This window comes from Gekko japonicus, unplaced genomic scaffold, assembly GCF_001447785.1.
Source record: "Gekko japonicus isolate JY-2015 unplaced genomic scaffold, Gekko_japonicus_V1.1 scaffold679, whole genome shotgun sequence".
NCBI classification, from domain to species: domain Eukaryota; kingdom Metazoa; phylum Chordata; class Lepidosauria; order Squamata; family Gekkonidae; genus Gekko; species Gekko japonicus.
In genome coordinates this window covers 55,940-74,545 of record NW_015160229.1, presented here as the reverse complement: position 1 = coordinate 74,545, position 18,606 = coordinate 55,940, and the positions used below count along the sequence as shown (strand labels likewise).

The following is an 18,606-nucleotide window of genomic DNA, read 5'->3' as shown; positions in this document are numbered from 1 at the left end:
GTTCTGCACATCGCCGATGAGCCTCGGGGCTCGGGTTGTATTTCCCCCACTGAGGGCCTGAAAGCGTATTTAGAACTCGTAACCAGGATGGCCTCTGCGCTTCAGGTCCAGGGTTCCACTGAATCCCCAACTGTGACCGATGTTGTTCACAAGCTTGTTCAGGCTGACCTCCCACCTTCTACGGCCCTGCCTCTGCTGCCGGTCCACCTTTCTGCCCTTATAGAGTCCTGGGTCCATCCCGCTTTGATTCCCCCGGTCTTCAGATGATATGAAGCTCTTTATAAGGTCCAAGAGAACTCAGGGAAGTTTCTCTTTAGGCAGCCTCCACCGAATTCCATGGTGGTACACTCTTCCTTGAAATTGAAGCAATCTGCCCGCCAGTCTGTGCCTCCCGACCGCAAGGGTCGCAAGGTCGATGTTATCGTGAAGAAGATGTATTCCTTCACCTCTATGAATCTTCGTATTGAGACCTACCTGTCATATCTGTTGGCTTATGCTTTTAATGTGGCTAATGCAGTACGTCCTGTCTTGGAGTTTGTTCCGGAGGAACACCATCCCACATTGTCGGGGGCTCTATTGGAAATTTGTACGATCTCGAAACAGCAAATTAATTCAGTCCGTCATGCCGTCACTTGCTCCTCAAAGGTCCTTGTCTCCTCCATTGCCCTCTGTCGCCATGCTTGGCTAAGAGGTACCTCTTTACAGCCCGATGTGAAATTTCGGATTGAGGACCTCCCATTCGATGGCGAAGGTCTCTTCTACTCTACCACTGATGAGGCCTTGAAGGCCGTGGTTGATAGTCAGTAGCAGGCTCGGAACCTGGCCACCACAGTTTGAGAAGTTGGCACAAGCTGCTCCAAATAGTATATATCCCCTTATTCAAATTTTCTTTGCAATACAGTCTTCTTGGAGGCAACCCAAATAGAAGCTTGTGGTGCCAGAACCAGTGTTTGGACCGGGAACCATTGTATGTTTTCTTGCAAGGGACAGTCTCTGGAATTGGGGGAATGTGTAATTTGGGGTGGTCCAAAGATTGTTTTAGGGTGCAGCTTAGCCCTAGTGTCTGCATGTGCATTGGTCCTGGGGGCACCCCTCTTTGGAGCAACTCAGTTATAAAACTGAGTGATGCACTTCTCAGAATTAAAAATTAAATTTTATTTTCTTCTGTTGGCTAATTTATGGCTCCTTTGATCCAGCGTTGGGTGATGAAATTATGTTCATTTCTTTCTACCCAATGTTTCCAAATGAACATCTTCAGTATGTTAGGACTGTTCAATTGCTTAAGCATTTTGGATGGATGTGGATTGGCTTCCTCACTTGTATTGATGAGAGTGGAGAAACTTTTCCACAGACCTTGAGACTGAGGTTCCACCAGTATTTTATTGCTTTTATTATTTTTACACAATTTTACACATTTTACACAAATGATACCAATTTTATTGAATGCCTACTGAATAAAATCATGGAAGGCATATTTTCTTCTCTTTGGTTTTATACAAAGTTATAAAAGTAATTAAGAAAGCACAACTTGGTATGATTTCTCTTTAGCAGAGTGAACAAATTGAAATGGGAAAAGGAGTGGTTGAAGAAAAGGGAGGGGCCAAATAGAAGGGGTGTGGTTGGAGGGGAAAGGGGCCATACAAAAGGGGAAAGGAGGCTTAGTTATATTCCTTTGCCCAAGGCCCACACAATCCTGAAACCAGCCCTGATCCAAACCTTATATTGGGATTCAGAGCTTTTACATTGTCCTCAATATTTGGCATTGGATTCATGAATACTGAACTAGAAAATGTGAATAAGGAACTGGGAACCAACTTCAGTCACCTGAGTTCACTTGAAACAGAAAGATGGAGAGAAAGCACAAGGAAAAGGGAAAATGATGCGGGGAAAACTCACCAAGCCTGTTTGCTTTCTTATCTAAATGTTCTCTGCATACCACACAGGCATGTGCATTATGGAGAGTGGCTGAATTTTTATTAGTGGTATCACTATTTCAAACTGATAGAAATAGTTAATAGCAAACATATTTCATGTTCTGAAGTTGCTGAGTGAATATTAGAGGGGGAGTGCCTTGCAAATTTTCCCAGTGAAAAGCTGTGATACTTTATTTTCATTTTTTACTGATTATATTTTACAGAAACAATGATAAATTTGAGCGCATGCTCTATGTTTTTGAGGAACTGTAACTGACCTAACAGCACAGTGTGCTGATGTAATGGGGGGGGGGGAGTCAAAAAGCTATTGAAAAATTGCTAAGCAAAGGTCCTGTTCACACGAGGCGTTTTGGGCCGGAAGAGGGACGGATCGGGGCCGCATCAAACGGGCGTGATCACACAGCAACATCTGGCAATCGTGCCGTGGCCGTCCCCGATCCGTCCCAACTGCCCAAAACGCGCATCAAAAAAGAACCACCTACCTGGGTGGTTCAATTGAATGGGCCGCGGCAAATGCAGCCATGGGATCGCCGACGCGTCTTTTCGCTGGCGCATCCCCTGCCCCCTGCCGTACTGCGCATGCTCGAGCATGCGCAGTTCGGCAGCCTCCCCCTCCCACTCGTCTCTTCCTCCCCGGCATCTGTTCATGCCGGGGAGCAATGGCGCGCGGCTAACAGGATCCGTGGGATCCCGCCGCAGCGTTTCTTTTTTGGCGCGGCTTTTAAAAGCCGCGCTTCGCCCCGTGTTTTCCCTGCCGTGTGGCAGGGGCCAAAAATAAATGGAAAATAATTCAGTCAGTGAAAATAAAACTGAGGTATATGAATCTCAGTTCTGTTCTTTGAATCCAAGTCAGACATGCATGTGTAAATATAAAATTTGTTTCTAATCTGCTGCTATCTGGGGAGTTGTTCCTGTATATTAACATTGCTGTGTCTTGTGGTGTCTTTCAGAGTTTCAGGAGGGGAGCTGTTTGACCGCATTGTGGAGAAAGGATTTTATACTGAAAAAGATGCAAGCGCCCTGATACGGCAGGTCTTGGATGCTGTGTACTATCTCCACAGGATGGGCATTGTTCACAGAGATCTGAAGGTATTGTTGCTCATTTATTAAAACAGGCATACATGATATCATCAGAATCTATTAGAACAATAATATACAATATAATCCATAGGATTATCATGGCTTTGCAGGCATCACCCAATATTATAGAGGACACAGAACTCTACCAAAAATGTGTCCATTTCTCCTGATCCCAGAATAATGTGTAGTGAAGCTCATTGTGTGATACAGTGTTGTCCCTCACACACGCACACTATACCCTGCATCATTGGCTGTTGGAAAAACTTTGATTATGACTTGATTACCTTATGGATCAATAGAATTAGGGGTATAATTCGGAGTAGAAGTCTTTTAACCAATCATTGGATCCTGAGAGGCAAGTTTTTTGCAGAACACTCTCGTCTTGGATGTGGTCACACGGAAGCTTACCGCGATTTGTTCCCACTGTAGATTTGATCGGGAATATTTTTTTCGGGTTGGGATGACCACACATCCCTCCATGAACCGCTTGCATGATGCAACAAAGCTCTGGGCACCGTTCAGATAGCCGTGCCGCCGCTTGGGTGGCACAGCTTGTTTTTTTTTTTAAATGGCTTTGCATATGTGCATATACACATGGCCGAATCACCGCTCCCACTGGGACTTGCCGTACTCCCTTGTTCTTGCAGGTCCCCTCCCCCAACAGCAAACAAAATTAACTGGTGACGTATAACTAAGCACTGGAGTCTATATGTGCGCTTGAACATTTATGCATTGGTTTTATTCAGCGCAGGATTGCTCATGCGCACAATGATGGAAGCTTGTAAAAAAATCACAAGAAGGATGTTCAGATGACTTAATCATGATCATTGCGAGAGGTGACTGTCCAGATCGGCGAAATCATGGATTCAAAGTGCAAATATCTGGAAAGTACTTGATATTCTGGATGTAGGGAAATTCGCTAGGAAACCGGGAGGATTGGATGAGTGAACCCACTTCATTGCGGGAGACGGATGCGGCCGTCTGATCAGCAATTTTAAATGCAAGAGGGAACAGCAGTGAAACCCGATCAAAATGACCATGTGACCACGGCCCTTTTCTGAACACATTACATGTATTAGCAGAAACATCTCTGTACAAGCAACCATAGGGACCTTAAAGCCTTTCCCTGAAACACATAACTGACCTTTCAGGCCGTTGCACTCTCCCTTGATTATTTGTGACTGTAGTCCTATGGGCAGTAGCAGTTGATTCTGCAAAAATCAGGGAATGTGGGATGGTGGCCTGTGTTTTCCTCTCTTCAGTCTTTCAGAGACAAAAGTAAGGCTCTAAGTAAATATCCTGTTTACTTTAATGTTATTTCAATTCAGCTTGGGAATTAGTCTTCTGCTAACTCAGCCTTATCCTGAAAGAATGTGATTTGCAGGGAATTGCTCATTGGAGTTCTTTTGAGTACAGAAGCTATGAAGAGTAAATTCAAGTAATTCAAACAATGCTTCAGATAAGCTGACAATAACATTGCACCTAATGGAATTCCTCAGCTGTAATTCTTAAACAACTTAATCTTATTAGCAACACATGCCTGAGTGATATATCAAAATGTGACTCCAAAGAGGGCTTAAAGGAGATTCATGCACAAATTACTTGGGAGTTTATATAAAGACACAGTAATGAAAACCACTCCAGTAAGATTGTCAGGATTTTCAGAATTCAGGAGTCGCATTTTTCAGACGTCTTTATTGAGGGTATTTCCAGTACCTGCTTTGCCATTTAACAACTAACATTCTCTGGCATCCCAAGGCTCTGCCCCAAATGACATAACCTTTTTTTTTCAACTAATCAGTGTTTTGTCATCTCAGTCTTAGGGCTTCTGGTTGTCTCCAGCATTTTTTAAAGACCACAAACTGCTGCATGGGCCCCCAGCTTGACTGGAGCCAGGGTGAAGGGAGGGTCTAGCTTTCTTCTCTGCATGATTTCCCCAAGTGGAAGTGTTATTTCTGTCTATCACACAAGGGTGTAGACTTTCCAGTTTCCGGGGGGGGGGGGCTGGGGCGAGGCCAGGGGCATTGCTAAGTCATTTAAAGAACTGGGACCCAATGACATCATAGGGAGGAGCCAGTGACATCACAGGCCATTGTGGCAAATTGGACTTTTAATTCTTGGATCTATCTGCAGGTCAGATGTGTTTTGGAGTTAATCTATACTCAGGTATGCAGGGATTGGGTTCAAATTCATGCCAGTAAAATAGTGCAGCCAGCTGGAAGACGTAAGCCCTCTTCTCTTTGCTAGCCACGGTTCCCATCTGAATTGCACCCATGCAATTCAAGAAACTCCCAGAGTACGGTGGTTAATTTGACCAGCAAACAGAACCAGGGAAAGTGCATCATATAGTTAGGTTCTTGGCCTGAATGTAAAGCTGCATTCAGACATAGTGGTAAATCATGGTTTGCTTAAAGCACACTATCTGCAACAAACTCTTTTTAGCAAATAGTAAATCCTGGTTTGAGTCCAGTGGCACCTTTAAGAGCAACAAAAGTTTGAACAAAATGTATGTTAAAAAAGCTCATACTAGGGTTGCCAGGTCCTTCTTGGCCACTGGCAGGAGACGCCAGATCCAGGCTGGGAAACTCCTGGAGATTTGGGGAAAGAGATTGGGGAGGATGGGTGTACAATGCCATAGGGTTCCCTTCAAAATATCTGTTTTCTCCAGTGGAACTGATTTCTCATGTCTGTAAATAAGCTGTAACTAGCTCACAGTTTTTTAGCCTCTGGCTCACACATTTTTGTCCTAGGTCAGGAAGGAGGGCTCCAAAGCAAACTAATGTATGCAGTAGCCAAATTGCTCACTCACAACTTTAATGCCAGTAGGTCACAGAGTAGATTTTTTTGCTCACAAGACTCCACAGCTTAGAGGGAGCATTGCTCACAGGATTATACATCTTGTTACTATCCCTAATGTAATCTCTGATGGAAGTAGAATTTTTAAGGCATAAAATTGATTATACATCTTGTTACTATCCCTAATGTAATCTCTGATGGAAGTAGAATTTTTAAAGGCATAAAATTGACTATACGGCAAATTATTTCTCAGATGTGGCAGATGGAATGATTGATAATGCGGGTAAGTAAATTCTTTCTGCTCTTGAGTCAAGGCACATTCTCCACATTTGCCGTATTTAAAGTGCCCAGTCGTAATGGGGGAATATTCAGATCTGCAAGAAATGTCAGAACTAGTCACCATCTCCCTAATATTTTTAGTATGTTTAAAAACAATTTGAGGTGGAAGCTGACAACATGGAATGTCTTGGATTACATGCCAATGCTTTAAAATAATCCTCCTGATATAATTAGCTAGGGGTTAATTTGTAAGGCCCAAGTTATCCTATTTTCAGGAATAGAGGGGTGTTCACATAATAGATGTTCTCCACTGACTTCACTGCCCCGGGATCTAGTCTCCTGTAATACCCTGTTGGGATAACCCCTATTGAGAAATTGTACTGTCATTTCCTTAGAATCTCTGAGATAATCATTTATGTTGGTTGAATTCTGTTTTATCTTAAGAAATTGCCCAAAGGGCAAATTCTGTCTAAGGTGTAGAGGGTGATGAGAATTGTAGTGGAGATAGGAATTTCTTTCAGATGACTTTTTTAAAGGGGTGTACTGCCAAGGTCTTTCCACTAGTTCTATATACCGTAGTATCAAGAAAGGCAATTATATATTTATCATATTGCCAAGTGAATTTAATACTAGTTTGCACCTGTTTCATCCAAAGCCCAGATTTCGCTACACGTTCTCTGTTATTAAAAATAAAAAAGATGCCATCAATGTACCTCTTATATAACAGAATTTCATGGTGGAAGGGAAGCCATGAAATGATTAGCAATACCGGGGGCAAAACTGCTCCCCATAGCTACACCCTAAATTTGGAATTGATCATCAACTTAAAAGTAATTTTTTCAAATATTAAATCAACCAATTTAAGTAGAAAAAACTTTGGTGGGTGTGATGTTTCTCAGGAATACAACACTTGTTCAATTATAAAATGTGCCTCTTCATGAGGTGTACTTGTATATAAGGATGAAACATCCATGGTGACTAAGCAAGCCTCTGTTGGAAAATCAAAGTTCTCAACTATAGAAATAAAGTGCTTAGTGTCTCTGATATAAGATTGGATCTTAAGAACATCTGGTTTGAGGAAAGAATCAACACAACGTGAAAGGGGTTCTAAGACCGAATTGGAACCAGATATAGTCGAACAGCCTGGAGGAGGGAACCTTCATTATGTACTTTTAATTGCTTTTCACTTGAAGCTGCAGTGTGTTCGGAGCTGTGTAGCTATTTAATATTTAGTGGGTCAGTGCCCTCACCTTGCATTACATCCCACCTCCCACTAATTACTTAACTCACTTGCCTATTCACCCTTTTATCAGAGGCTCTGCCAACTCCACCCTCCTGTCTTAACCAATCACAGTAGCTGCAGTCTAGCAGTAAAACAGCTCCCAAAACTATTCCTAGAACAGATATGTGAGTCAACTCTTATGATGGTAGAGTGGTGATGATTGAAGGGTGGAAATTTAGGAGAGTAATAGATCAGCTGAGGCTCTTGGGGGAACAAAGATCTACTCTGCCTTGAAACCTTTAGTAAACCCTTTCTGCACTGGTTAAAATCTAATCTGCAGCCTTTAGATTAAATCCTTTAAACCTAGTTTAGAACTTGGCTCTGATTGTCACAGTTACTGTTAGCACAGAGCTGAGGTGGCTGAGAGAATACAAGACTTAAATTGTGGCAGGATTAGCTGTTCAAGCTCTAGTCTCCAAATTTAATCCTTTCTGGGGCTTTATAAGCATAGCCTAAGTTTAGTTTGCATCTGTTTCTACTTGTAAGGGATTTGTCTCTGTTCAAATGAATGTTATAAATGTATGAGAGGCAAACCAATCATAACATGGTCTCATGGCTGAGTATAGAAGCTAAGAATAGATTACTCTGGAATGAAAGAGAATTTATTTGTTTGTTTATTTAAACAAATTTACACTCCAGCTTTCTTTTGTGGCTTGAAGCAGCTTACAATACCACACTTAAAAACACATAAAATACAATAAAACCCCAAGTAACCCCCTCCAAATGCCTGTGGTCTATACCCCATTAAAAGCCCTAGCAAATAAAATGGCACTGCAGCACCTCCGAAAAACTAATAAGGACAGCATCTGCTTGCTTCCTCAGTTCCTTAGGATGGGTGTTCTGATGGGAAAAAGCACAGGCTCTAGTCAGGTATCCTAATGTGGAAGAATAGGTAGCTTGTGGTAGCCAGAGGACTATAGGTGGCCCAACGTGACATGTGAGGAGATATGAAGGGCTCTGAAAACAAACTGGCAGCCAGTGTTACTGTTCTAAAATAGGCAAGATACATTCTCGTCAGCTAACCCCCTGGCAATACTTGGGCTACCGCATTCTGAACCAGTTGTATTTTCCACGCTGTCTTCAAGGGCAGCCCAACAACATAGAGCACATTGCAGTAGTCCAACCACAAGTCATTTGAAGCCAGCCACTGGAAATGCTTCTCTATGACAGGCTGTGAAGCAACACTTCAGATTCTCCTGTAATGCAACATTGCTGCCTTAAATGGTGGTGTAACTCCTACAATCTCTGTTTAGATCAGGGAAGGCAGTAGTCCTTAACAGCCCATATGTTTCTTGTCATTTCTTGGATGCTCCTGGGTAGAACATACAATAGGTCTATAAAAAGAACATGTTCCAGTAGGAATTTGTACCACTTTCTTGGCAACCTCTTTCCCACTATTATTGGAAATGCTGGCCATTCCTCTTTCTCTCTGTATGGATTTAAATATGTTCAAGGACTGATACTGTTCAGTACCACTGTAGCTCTCAGGGATGCAGTGTGCCAAACTGAAGGTGCTCAGCACCTTGCCAGAAGAAGAAACCAGGAATCATCCCTGTCCAAATCTGCAGCAGTGAGAGCTTTATATGAAGTTCCTAGAAGTGTATTGTGTTAGCAAAAAGATTCACTGGAAGTTAATGAATGATTCAAACCCTGTGTTGAAGGTTAGCTGCATCATAATAGACCAGTCTTCTTGGGACTCAGTGCTGGTTGGAACCACTGCACCATGTTGGCTCTCTATCGAACGGGAAGTGCTGTAGTTGGAGCATTATTCAGTTATTAAGTCTGCGCTGAGAGCTCTACTCCCTCTGAAGGGTCTGATTCACAGCTTGTGAGAGGTTCCTACATCCAGCCTTGTATTTGGAAGCCCATACAGCTGAAAGGACCTTTTACCAATGTCCAGTAGCACCATACCTGATGGGCAGCAAACCCAAAATTACTGCTAACTCCATGAAGTGGCCACACCTTCCCAAGGCCATCAAGCCTGGCACTTTGTCTGATGAGCCACAAGGACAGCAGCAACAGCACATCCCAGGAACCTAGACAGTCACCACCCTCCCCAGCTAAAACCAGGCCACTGCGGCAGCAAGGCTTGGAGAGTTGGGCAAGCCTGCAGTTGTAGACAATCTTGTCTACAGCAGTGGCAAAACCTCATAAGGTCCTGGGGCCAGGAATAGTAGTTAAGTACCATTCTCTCTTGACTTAAAGGAGGTGAGGAGGGAAAACAGAGAATCATAGAGAACATAAAACATGGATGTTAAAATAGCCAAATCTGAAATTGCTTATCGAGTTAAAACTGTTGTTCATCCTCAAGTAACATTACAGCAGTTGCAGTCTATGTGAAGCTGCCTTGAAGAGTACCCAGAAACTTTCACTGGTTGAAAGTGGTAGACATCCTTCAGAGGTCCTTCTCTGTGTCTCCTCATCTTCTAAGGAGCAGGGATAGAGGTTTCACATCTCTGGAATAACTTCCCTTGTAAAGTCTGCCTTGTGCCGTCACGTTGACATGTAGGAACCAGACTAATTCTTGTTGTTGTTGTTTGGTGTTTTGTTTGTTTTTTAATTCCTGTGAGTTGACTTGCTGATTTCTCTTGGTTTGCTCTTTTAAGGTTTTATTTGCTGTGTTAAATGTGTTCCTGCTTTTTGTATATCACTATGATTTATGTTATAGTAGCATTATTGGATTTGACTACTTGTAAACCATGTTGAACAACTGGGAGGAGGAGGGTAATAATGAATGACTATGTATTAAGCTATGTGTCTGGCCAAGAGAGACTCAATATATCAAGAGATGAGATGGCAGTTGAAACAGCAGTGGGGTAACGGTTCTGTTTTTGTTTGTGTTTGTTTTTCATTAATGCTCCTGCAGCCTGAAAACTTGTTGTACTACAGCCAGGAGGAAGAATCTAAAATAATGATTAGTGATTTCGGCCTGTCAAAAATGGAGGGCAAAGGTGACGTCATGTCCACAGCGTGTGGTACCCCGGGATATGTTGGTAGGTTCTTTGTTTTATAATTACACAGGATTGTTCCATATGAATCTGGTAGCAATATAATTGCTATTTTTGCTTCTGGTTTGGGCCTGGCTGATTTGTGAGCCGCAGACCAAAAATAGCCATGTATCAACAACCCTATTTCTTTTTCCACTTGCTTGGGACTGCAAAAAATGGAAGGTGTGTCTGTGCATTGGTTGTGGGAAATAAGGCACTTAGCAGACAACACTGAATGCCATCATCAATTGTACAAACCTGTACTAAATACATTTCTGCTGTTACAATGAGGAGCAGAGGATACTGGATATTTAGGCTTTCCTGAAAATCATTAACCTTTTCTTTCTGAACTTCCAGTTCAATATCAGAGAGGGCTGGATTTACAAATTAAAAAGTAAACCTTGGGTCAATGGCAAAGACTAATAAATGCAGCTAGGAATCTCAATAGCTCCTCATTCTGGTGACTGATTTCTTGAAAACTTAAGTGTACATCTTCATTAACAATTAGAGTCTCTGGCAAAGAGTGGGATCAGAATTTTTTAGAGCTATGTAGAAAGTGTGGTGCTGAGCCAGATCTGGAATTTGAAGTGAATTATTCTACTGTCCCTTTGTTGGATCCAGTCTCTCAAAGGGAAGTTAAGCAATTGATTAAAGCACTAAAACCAGGAAAGGCTCCATGGTACAATTTTCTCCCCATCCCCCTAGCTTTTGAAAATCTCACCAGATTGGTTGGCCACTTTGCCAGCTTCTTTATTTACAAAGATGGATCAAAATGGTATTTATCCACACTTCTGGTGGTTATTTCTAATCCATCCTATTTTTCAAGGTGTGATCTAACTAGAGTCATAGAATCATAAGGTTGGAATGGACCTCCAGGGTCATCTAGTCCAACCCCCTGCACAATGCAAGAAATTCACAAATAGCTTCCCCACACCCTCAGTGACCCCTGCTATATGCCCAGAAGAGGGGGGGGAAACAACCACCAGGATCCTTAGCCAAACTGGCCTGGAGAAAAATGGCTTCCTGGCCTCAAAGTGGCGATCAGCATTTCCCTTGGTGTGTAAGAAAGGGCCACAAGAACTAAACACTGATGCAACCCTTCCTGCCATCCCTTCTTGTGATCTGCCTAAGTTCACAGAATCAGCATTGCTGTCAGGTGGCCAACTAGCCTCCATTTGAAAACCTCAAAAGGAGAGTCCACCACCTCCTGAGGAAGCCTGTTCCACTGATGAACCGCTTTAACTGTCAGGAAGTTCTTCCTAATGTTTAGCCAAAAACTGTTCTGATTTAATTTCTACCCTTTGGTACTGGTCCAACCTTCTGGGGCAACAGAAAACAGCTCCACACCATCCTCTATTTGACAACCCTTCAAGTACTTGAAGATGACATACTGACATTCAAAAAAATCTGAATATTAAATTTTCCAGGTTACCAGAGATGATGTTATTAGAAATCTTACCAGTGAATATGGATAGAGCAATGTATGAACTGTTCAGATACATGCTAACAGCAGCAAGAGTAGTATTTGCAGCCAAGTGGAAAATTGAGGGTTGCCCAACTATTGAGAACTTGGTAGACAAAGAGTCAAGAATATGCAGTTATGGCAAAACTGACAAACTACATTAACCAAAGACTGAAAGATGAATTCAAAAATAATTGGCGAGTTTTCTATGACTATTATAACTAATACTATAAGATAGTTTCAATATGAAATGAAAAGTGTAATATGTATTATTATAATTAACTGTTGTTTATTATAACAAACTGTTGTGTGAAATCTTATAAAAATGTCTGATGTAATCTATAGATAAGATAGATAGGATAAGATAAAAATGAAAATATAAGTTTTTAAGTTAATAGGTCATATATTTAAGCTATACTCTTATGCCATTACACCATATATAGTTAAACATTTGTTAAGCTATTATATCATATACTTTGTTACATATACATAAAATTTTTGAAGAAGGAAGGTCCTAAATTTCCATAAAATTGCCCTCATACTAGGTTTCTTTGGTAATTATATTTTTGATCTGTTTTTCCCTATTCCTTCTTTTTTTCTGTATCACTTATAATCATTTTTTTAAGAGAGTACTTGAAGATGGTTATCATATCACCTCTCAGTTGTCTCCTCTTCAGGCTAAACATACCCAGCTTCTTCAGCCTTTCCTCATAGGACTTGGTCTCCAGACCCCTCACCATCTTTGTTGCATCCATTGCCTATAGAACTATAAGTCTGCTGTTGATGTTCAGAAAGCTATATGCAGTTCATCTACTGAACAGGCTTCAAAATTAGATGGAAGAAGAGAATATTTTAGGATAAGAGCAATGTGGTTTTAGAAAAGGCTTTTCTTGTGTTCACCACTGCTTTACACCAGCGTCTTTGGTTTATAAATATATTAAACCCATGGGTGCTCATCTGAATGTGGCATTTGTAGATCATAAGGCAGCTTTTGATACAGTATACCATGCTTGCCTTTGGAACAAGTTAAATGTGACTACTATTCCAAAGAGATTATTATATTTGATTATGTATTTATACACTGGAAATTTTCTTCAGTTTGGGCCCAGTTCCTATTAATAAGGGTGTGAGATAAGGATGTGTATTAGCTCCACATCTTTTCAATCTTTATATTAATGATTTTACACCTTTACTTTTGGCTATGAATATGCATACCCACATATTAGCTGATGCACCAGTCCTGTTCTTATTGTATGGGGACAATTTAGTTATGCTTGTGTGGACTCCAGTTGGATTATGCAGAGCTATGAAAGTATTTATTCAATATTGTTCTCATTAACTTCCAGGCAGACCTAACATTGAGTCTTGGATTATATGTGGAAAACAAATCGAACAAGTGTGGAATTTAAAATATTTAGGTATTTGGTATAGCTGTAACCTGGACTGATTTTTTTCATATCCAGGCGAGCATTGATAAGTCTGAAAGTTTGTTGTCTTTCCTTTGTCCAATAACTCAATGCTTTGAGCAGTATAACAATCTGAAATTTCATTTATAATCTCTATTTCCAAAAGACAAAAGGAATTTTAAAAAAATTCAACATCCAAAATTATATTAGGGTTATGAGCTGAGAGTAGGAAGGGGATCACCCTGCTTGGATTAAAATCATCGAAATTCACAAGCCATGGTGGAATGAAATGGCCTCTTAGATTAGAATATAGAGGGCATTCCAATAAAATATGAGAGATTGAATCTATTTTAGCAAAGGAAGCAAGAGCAAATTCTATTAGAGTAGGAAAGATGCAAAAAGTGGCCTGTCATAACTACCGTTGAATGAGCATTCTTTCTAGCAAGAGTAAAAGCCCTTGAGTAGACTAGGTGAGGTCAGATGATATGCATAGGAGGGAGGAGAATCAGAGGAAAATATTCCAAAAAATTGTGAAGAACAAACTCATTGAGCATAAAGAATAGAACTACTGTAATTTTCTGTTTCATTCCTTGTTCTTAGACTAAGGTCTTGAACAATAAAACCAAAAAACGTAAATAAAAGCCATGCCTAAAAACTCCTCCCTTCAACACTTCTCTGCAGCCTCTAGAAATCGAGCAACAAAATAAGTTGGGAATCAGAATTCTCAAAGAGGAATTGAGCCTTTTGCTCTAATGTCACTAGAGGAAGCATAGTCCATTTATCAAGGCATGGCATAATCCATTTTAACTTAAACTGGAGCACATAAGGACATTACAGAAGAATAAATACAAGAGAGTCCAATGACTGAAGGGGGCAGGCACATAACCAATCTGAAAAAGAGATCCTTAGTGGACAATCCAGCAATACCATTTAAAGGGGGCAATTGACTCATCATAAAAAGTTTGTTGATTACACTGAGGATTTTTTTTTTACCTCAGGGGTACTCAATATATTCCTGCCCTCTAGAAAGTGCTCCAAATTAGTTCCAAGATCCCATTGATAAATATGATAAGGTCCAGCTATCATTTATTCATAATATTATGCCAATGGCACCTTGTGTAGTCTCAAGGATTTTGTGCCTGGAACTTGGACTGCTAAATATCTCCATCGTAATATGGAAAGCTACTTTTAATTGTTATGGACTAACAAAATTTGTGGTAGGGTAAGAGCTTTTGTGAGTCACTGCTCACTTCTTCAGAACTTTTGAAGAAGTGAGCAGTGACTCATGAAAGCTCATACCCTACCACAAATTTTGTTAGCCGTTAAGGAGCTACTGGATTCTTTTCTACTGCTACAGACAGACTAACACGGCTACCCATCTTTATTGAATTTTTATGTGAGGTTTTTTAAACTGGAGAGGATTCCAATCCTTATAAAAATGGCAGCTAAAGAACATAGACGGAAGAATTGGTATTTCGGTTTTGAAGACAGGTTGATTCATCTGAATTGTTCTCGGTCAATTTAGCAGGGTAGATAAGATGATGAATTTATTAGGTTGGTAAGCAAAAAGCTTATTAGTTTTGACTGGAAGTTACTACTGAGAGATGTAAATAGATAAATGCTCCCCATCGTGTATTGATTTGTCCTTTCTATGCTCTTATACTCTTTCTAAACATTATTATTTCCTAATGCATAAATATAGAAGAATCTTTACATTGGCATGCTGTAATCCCTAGGGGTGGGCACGAACTGCATTTCTGCAGTTTCAGTTCATGGTTCATGGCTGAACCATGAACCAAACCATGAACCCATACAAACCAGGAGGTTGGTTCGCAAACTGACCCAGTTCATATTGGTTTGTGAACCATTTAAAGTTTAAACCCCTACTTTCTGCTCCCTATGGCTTTTTGTGGGGAGCAGAAAGCAGGGGTTTCCAAACAGCTGAGAGGTGGGAGATGACATGTTTCCTTCAGGAGACGGGGTCTGAGGTCATTTATATATAAATTGAACAACAGGGGCACAAGTAGACATCCCTGCTTGACTCCTTTGTCTAGGATGAAAGGCTCCAATAGCTGTCCTAACACCCCACATCTAACCCAGGCGGATGGATGGTTGTAGAGCTGTTGAATTAAGTTATTTATTTATTTATTTGATTTATACCTCGCCCTCCCCGCCGAAGCAGGCTCAGTAAGTAAAGGAGACATGGTTCAATGCCATATTTCTTCAGCTTTTCCCATAGCCGGGGTCTAGAGATTGTATCAAATGCTGATTTTAGGTCCATGAAGGCAGTTGCCAACATGTCTTGTCCAGAACTCATGTATTTATCAAACAAGAACAAGTCGACGAATTTAGATATCTGAGAATTGTATTCCAGCAGGCCCCTCTGCTTGGCATGAGCAGAGAGATGGCGTGGCTCAGAGCCCTGAATCCACCTAACACTCAAATCCCAGCAGGGCAGAGAAGTTCACAATCAGGAAGCTATAAAATGTGGGTCCTCATTCAGCCAAGGCACCCAATAGTTAAGCCCCTGTGCTCAGCATGACCAGAGAGATGGGGTGGCTCACAACCCTGAGTCCACCTAACACCCAAACCCCAGCAGGGGAGAAGAGTTCACAATCAGGAGGGATAAATGAATATGCTCTGCTAGTCTGCTTTTAACAAGCCTCTCTGTGTAACTGCCAACAGCTGACAGATGAGAGGCTGCAAAGCTGAGCATATATATAGCACTCTGATCCCATAGAGCAGAATGGGAACTCTGTTATAGGCAGCCAGCAGTGCCTGTTAAGCTTTGGTGGGCTCCTGTTATTGTTTTCTAAAGCTGGAGAATTCCACCACTCCATTGCCTTGGAGTTCTGTGGGCAGTTTAATTGAGCGGAGACAGTCTGTCCAGAAATGTATGCATTTTTGAACTATCACAAACAGCACCAAAGTTTGTGAAATGTTTGTGCTTGGCACCATTCCATGAACATCCTTGGTGAACTGCAAACCGGCCAATATTTGTGACAAACTTTACTTTGTTAGCCAGTTTGTGCCCATCCCTTTAGCTTCATCTCAGTGTCTTCCATTTGGCAGATGGTGAAACTGCCTGATATTTAATCAGACCTTTGGTCCATCAAAGTGAGTATTGTCTACTCAGACTGGCAGTGGCTCTCCAAAGTGTCAAGTAGAGGTCTTTCACATCATCTACTGCTAGACTTTTTAACTGGAGATACTAAGGATTGAACCTGTGACCTTCTGTATGCCAAGCAGATGCTCTACCACTGAGCCACCACCCCAGTCAGTGCCCCAAGGCACCATGTGGATATCATAGTGATATGTGTGAACTAGAACTCTTCAGGTTTACAAAAGTTTTATTTTTCTGGCAGGAAATAGATAGCCTTCTGTCAGTCACTGATGCAGTTTGTTTTTATTTGTAGTCCTCTGATCTGTCAGATGTTGATTATGAATATGATTCATGGTTTAAAAATAAAAGCTCTTTCCATTCCAAGTTTTTAATGTCAGGTCTTATACCAGAAAGAGGGCAATCAGAGGTGGCCTTGATTCATTGGCAAGTGGATCGCTGGCCTCCCTTCATCCATCTGCCAGCTGTTCTCTCATAAACTTGTGACGTGGGGGGTATACAGAGTAGAGTTTTGAGCTCATCCTAATCTCTCTTGCCCCTACCTTGCAGAAATAAGAGATGTTCTAGAATCTCTTAATTTCTTCTTAATGCCCCACAAAACATTTTTTTTCCTGAGGTTTCTGATTGGACAGTATTTTATTCTCTAATATGGATTCATGGGAAGACTTAAGTATGAACCAACTGATCACAGCTATAACATGAGAGAGCCGGTGGTAGAGTGTCATCTGAGGGAGACCTAGGTGCAAATACCCATCCTGTCATGTGTCTCACTGGCCTTGAGACAATCACACTCTCTCAACCTATCTCACAGGATTGTTGTGAGGACATAGTGAGGAGAGAGAAACCATATACACCAACCTGGCCTTGTTTTGGGAGGAAACATATGACTGCAAGAAAAAACTTAGTCGTAGTTCCCATGATTATAGAGAAAGTGCAGCAGCAACATCATTTATGGTCACCAGCCATGTTTGCTTCTGCCCACTTCACACATTACATTTCCTCCTTAAGTGTGCTCATGAGAAAATGGAACCATTCTGTGAAAGCCACCTTTGGTGAAAGCCACCAGATTGTGTGACAAAGCTGTAAAAAATTCTAAGACAAGTGTGCCAACGGTTTCCTCAAGAGCCCATGGGGAGAGAGCAATAAATGCACCATCTCCCAGAGTTGATGGGGGGGGGGGGACAGAGACAGTTATATTTTTAAAGTTTTTGTTGATGCTGTTGTTTCTGTTTTTGTTATGGTTGCTTTTAAGGTTCTAGGGTTTTAATTTAGACTTGGATAGGTTTTTACTGCTGCTATTTACTCTGCTTTATTCCTTTTCTTGTTTTGTTTTTATCATCAGTTTTAATTGTCATATTTATGCTTGTCTTTTTCCTTTCTTATACTGCACAGAGCACTTTTATTAGCAGATATAATGCAGGATATACATTTTATTAAATAAATAAAATAATACATTACTGCTGCATTTGCCTCCCCTGTTTAATGCCCTGCCATTGGTCCTGGGTATTTCAGATGGTATTTCAGGCAGCATATTGTCACAGTAAACAATTCATGTGATGGGTATTTGAGCAGAGCAGTACTAGAAGAGGAAGCTGGCCATGAAAGTACATTCCTCATCTGCAAATAAGAAAAGTCGGCCATTTTTCCAAACATTAAGTCATTTATTTAGAAAATGTATATGCTTCCTTTCCTGAAGCCTGCTTGAGATGGCTTATGGCTGAAACATGAAGAGAAACTACATTCACCCCTTGCATGTTCATATATTGCTGCTGCTACTTCCTCACTGAATGAGGGAGGGAGGGACTGTTCATTCAGTGGTGTCTATTTTAAAATTTTCAGCGGTGGGATAACACTGGAAGGCAGGGCAGGAGATAAATATTCCCTCTTCAAACATGACATTCAAGATACAGAAGTTCGCTGTGGTTTTTTTTACATCAAAGGGATGTGGCATTTAACTAGGGCTACCAAGTACCTACCTTCAAATCGGCAGGGGACACATGGTTCCCAGTCGGAACATCCCTCGGTGGAACACATCCCCGCCGCACCATGCCGTCGCCCAGACGTGACGCCAGCACGCTGGGCACGTAGCTGGGCGACGCTCTGGCAATGGAGCTGGAAACTCGATGGAGCTGGAAACTCGGCACGTCTGGGCGACGGCATGGTGCGACGCGTTTGTTTTCCATGCGGGAATGTTCCTGACAAGACGTATGTGTCCCCCGCCGATTCAAGGTAAGTACTTGGTAAGCCTACATTTAACTT

General features: G+C 41.4%; 1 protein-coding gene across 1 annotated transcript in view; it reads left to right on the top strand.

The window, feature by feature from the left end:
• CAMK1D (calcium/calmodulin dependent protein kinase ID) overlaps positions 1–18,606 on the top strand; it is a 239,085-nt gene that overhangs the window by 200,315 nt on the left and 20,164 nt on the right. The window contains exons 4-5 of the mRNA XM_015412002.1: positions 2,885–3,023; positions 10,238–10,364. Of these exons, the coding sequence (XP_015267488.1) occupies positions 2,885–3,023; positions 10,238–10,364 (266 nt within the window). The remainder of the gene's footprint in view (positions 1–2,884; positions 3,024–10,237; positions 10,365–18,606) is intronic.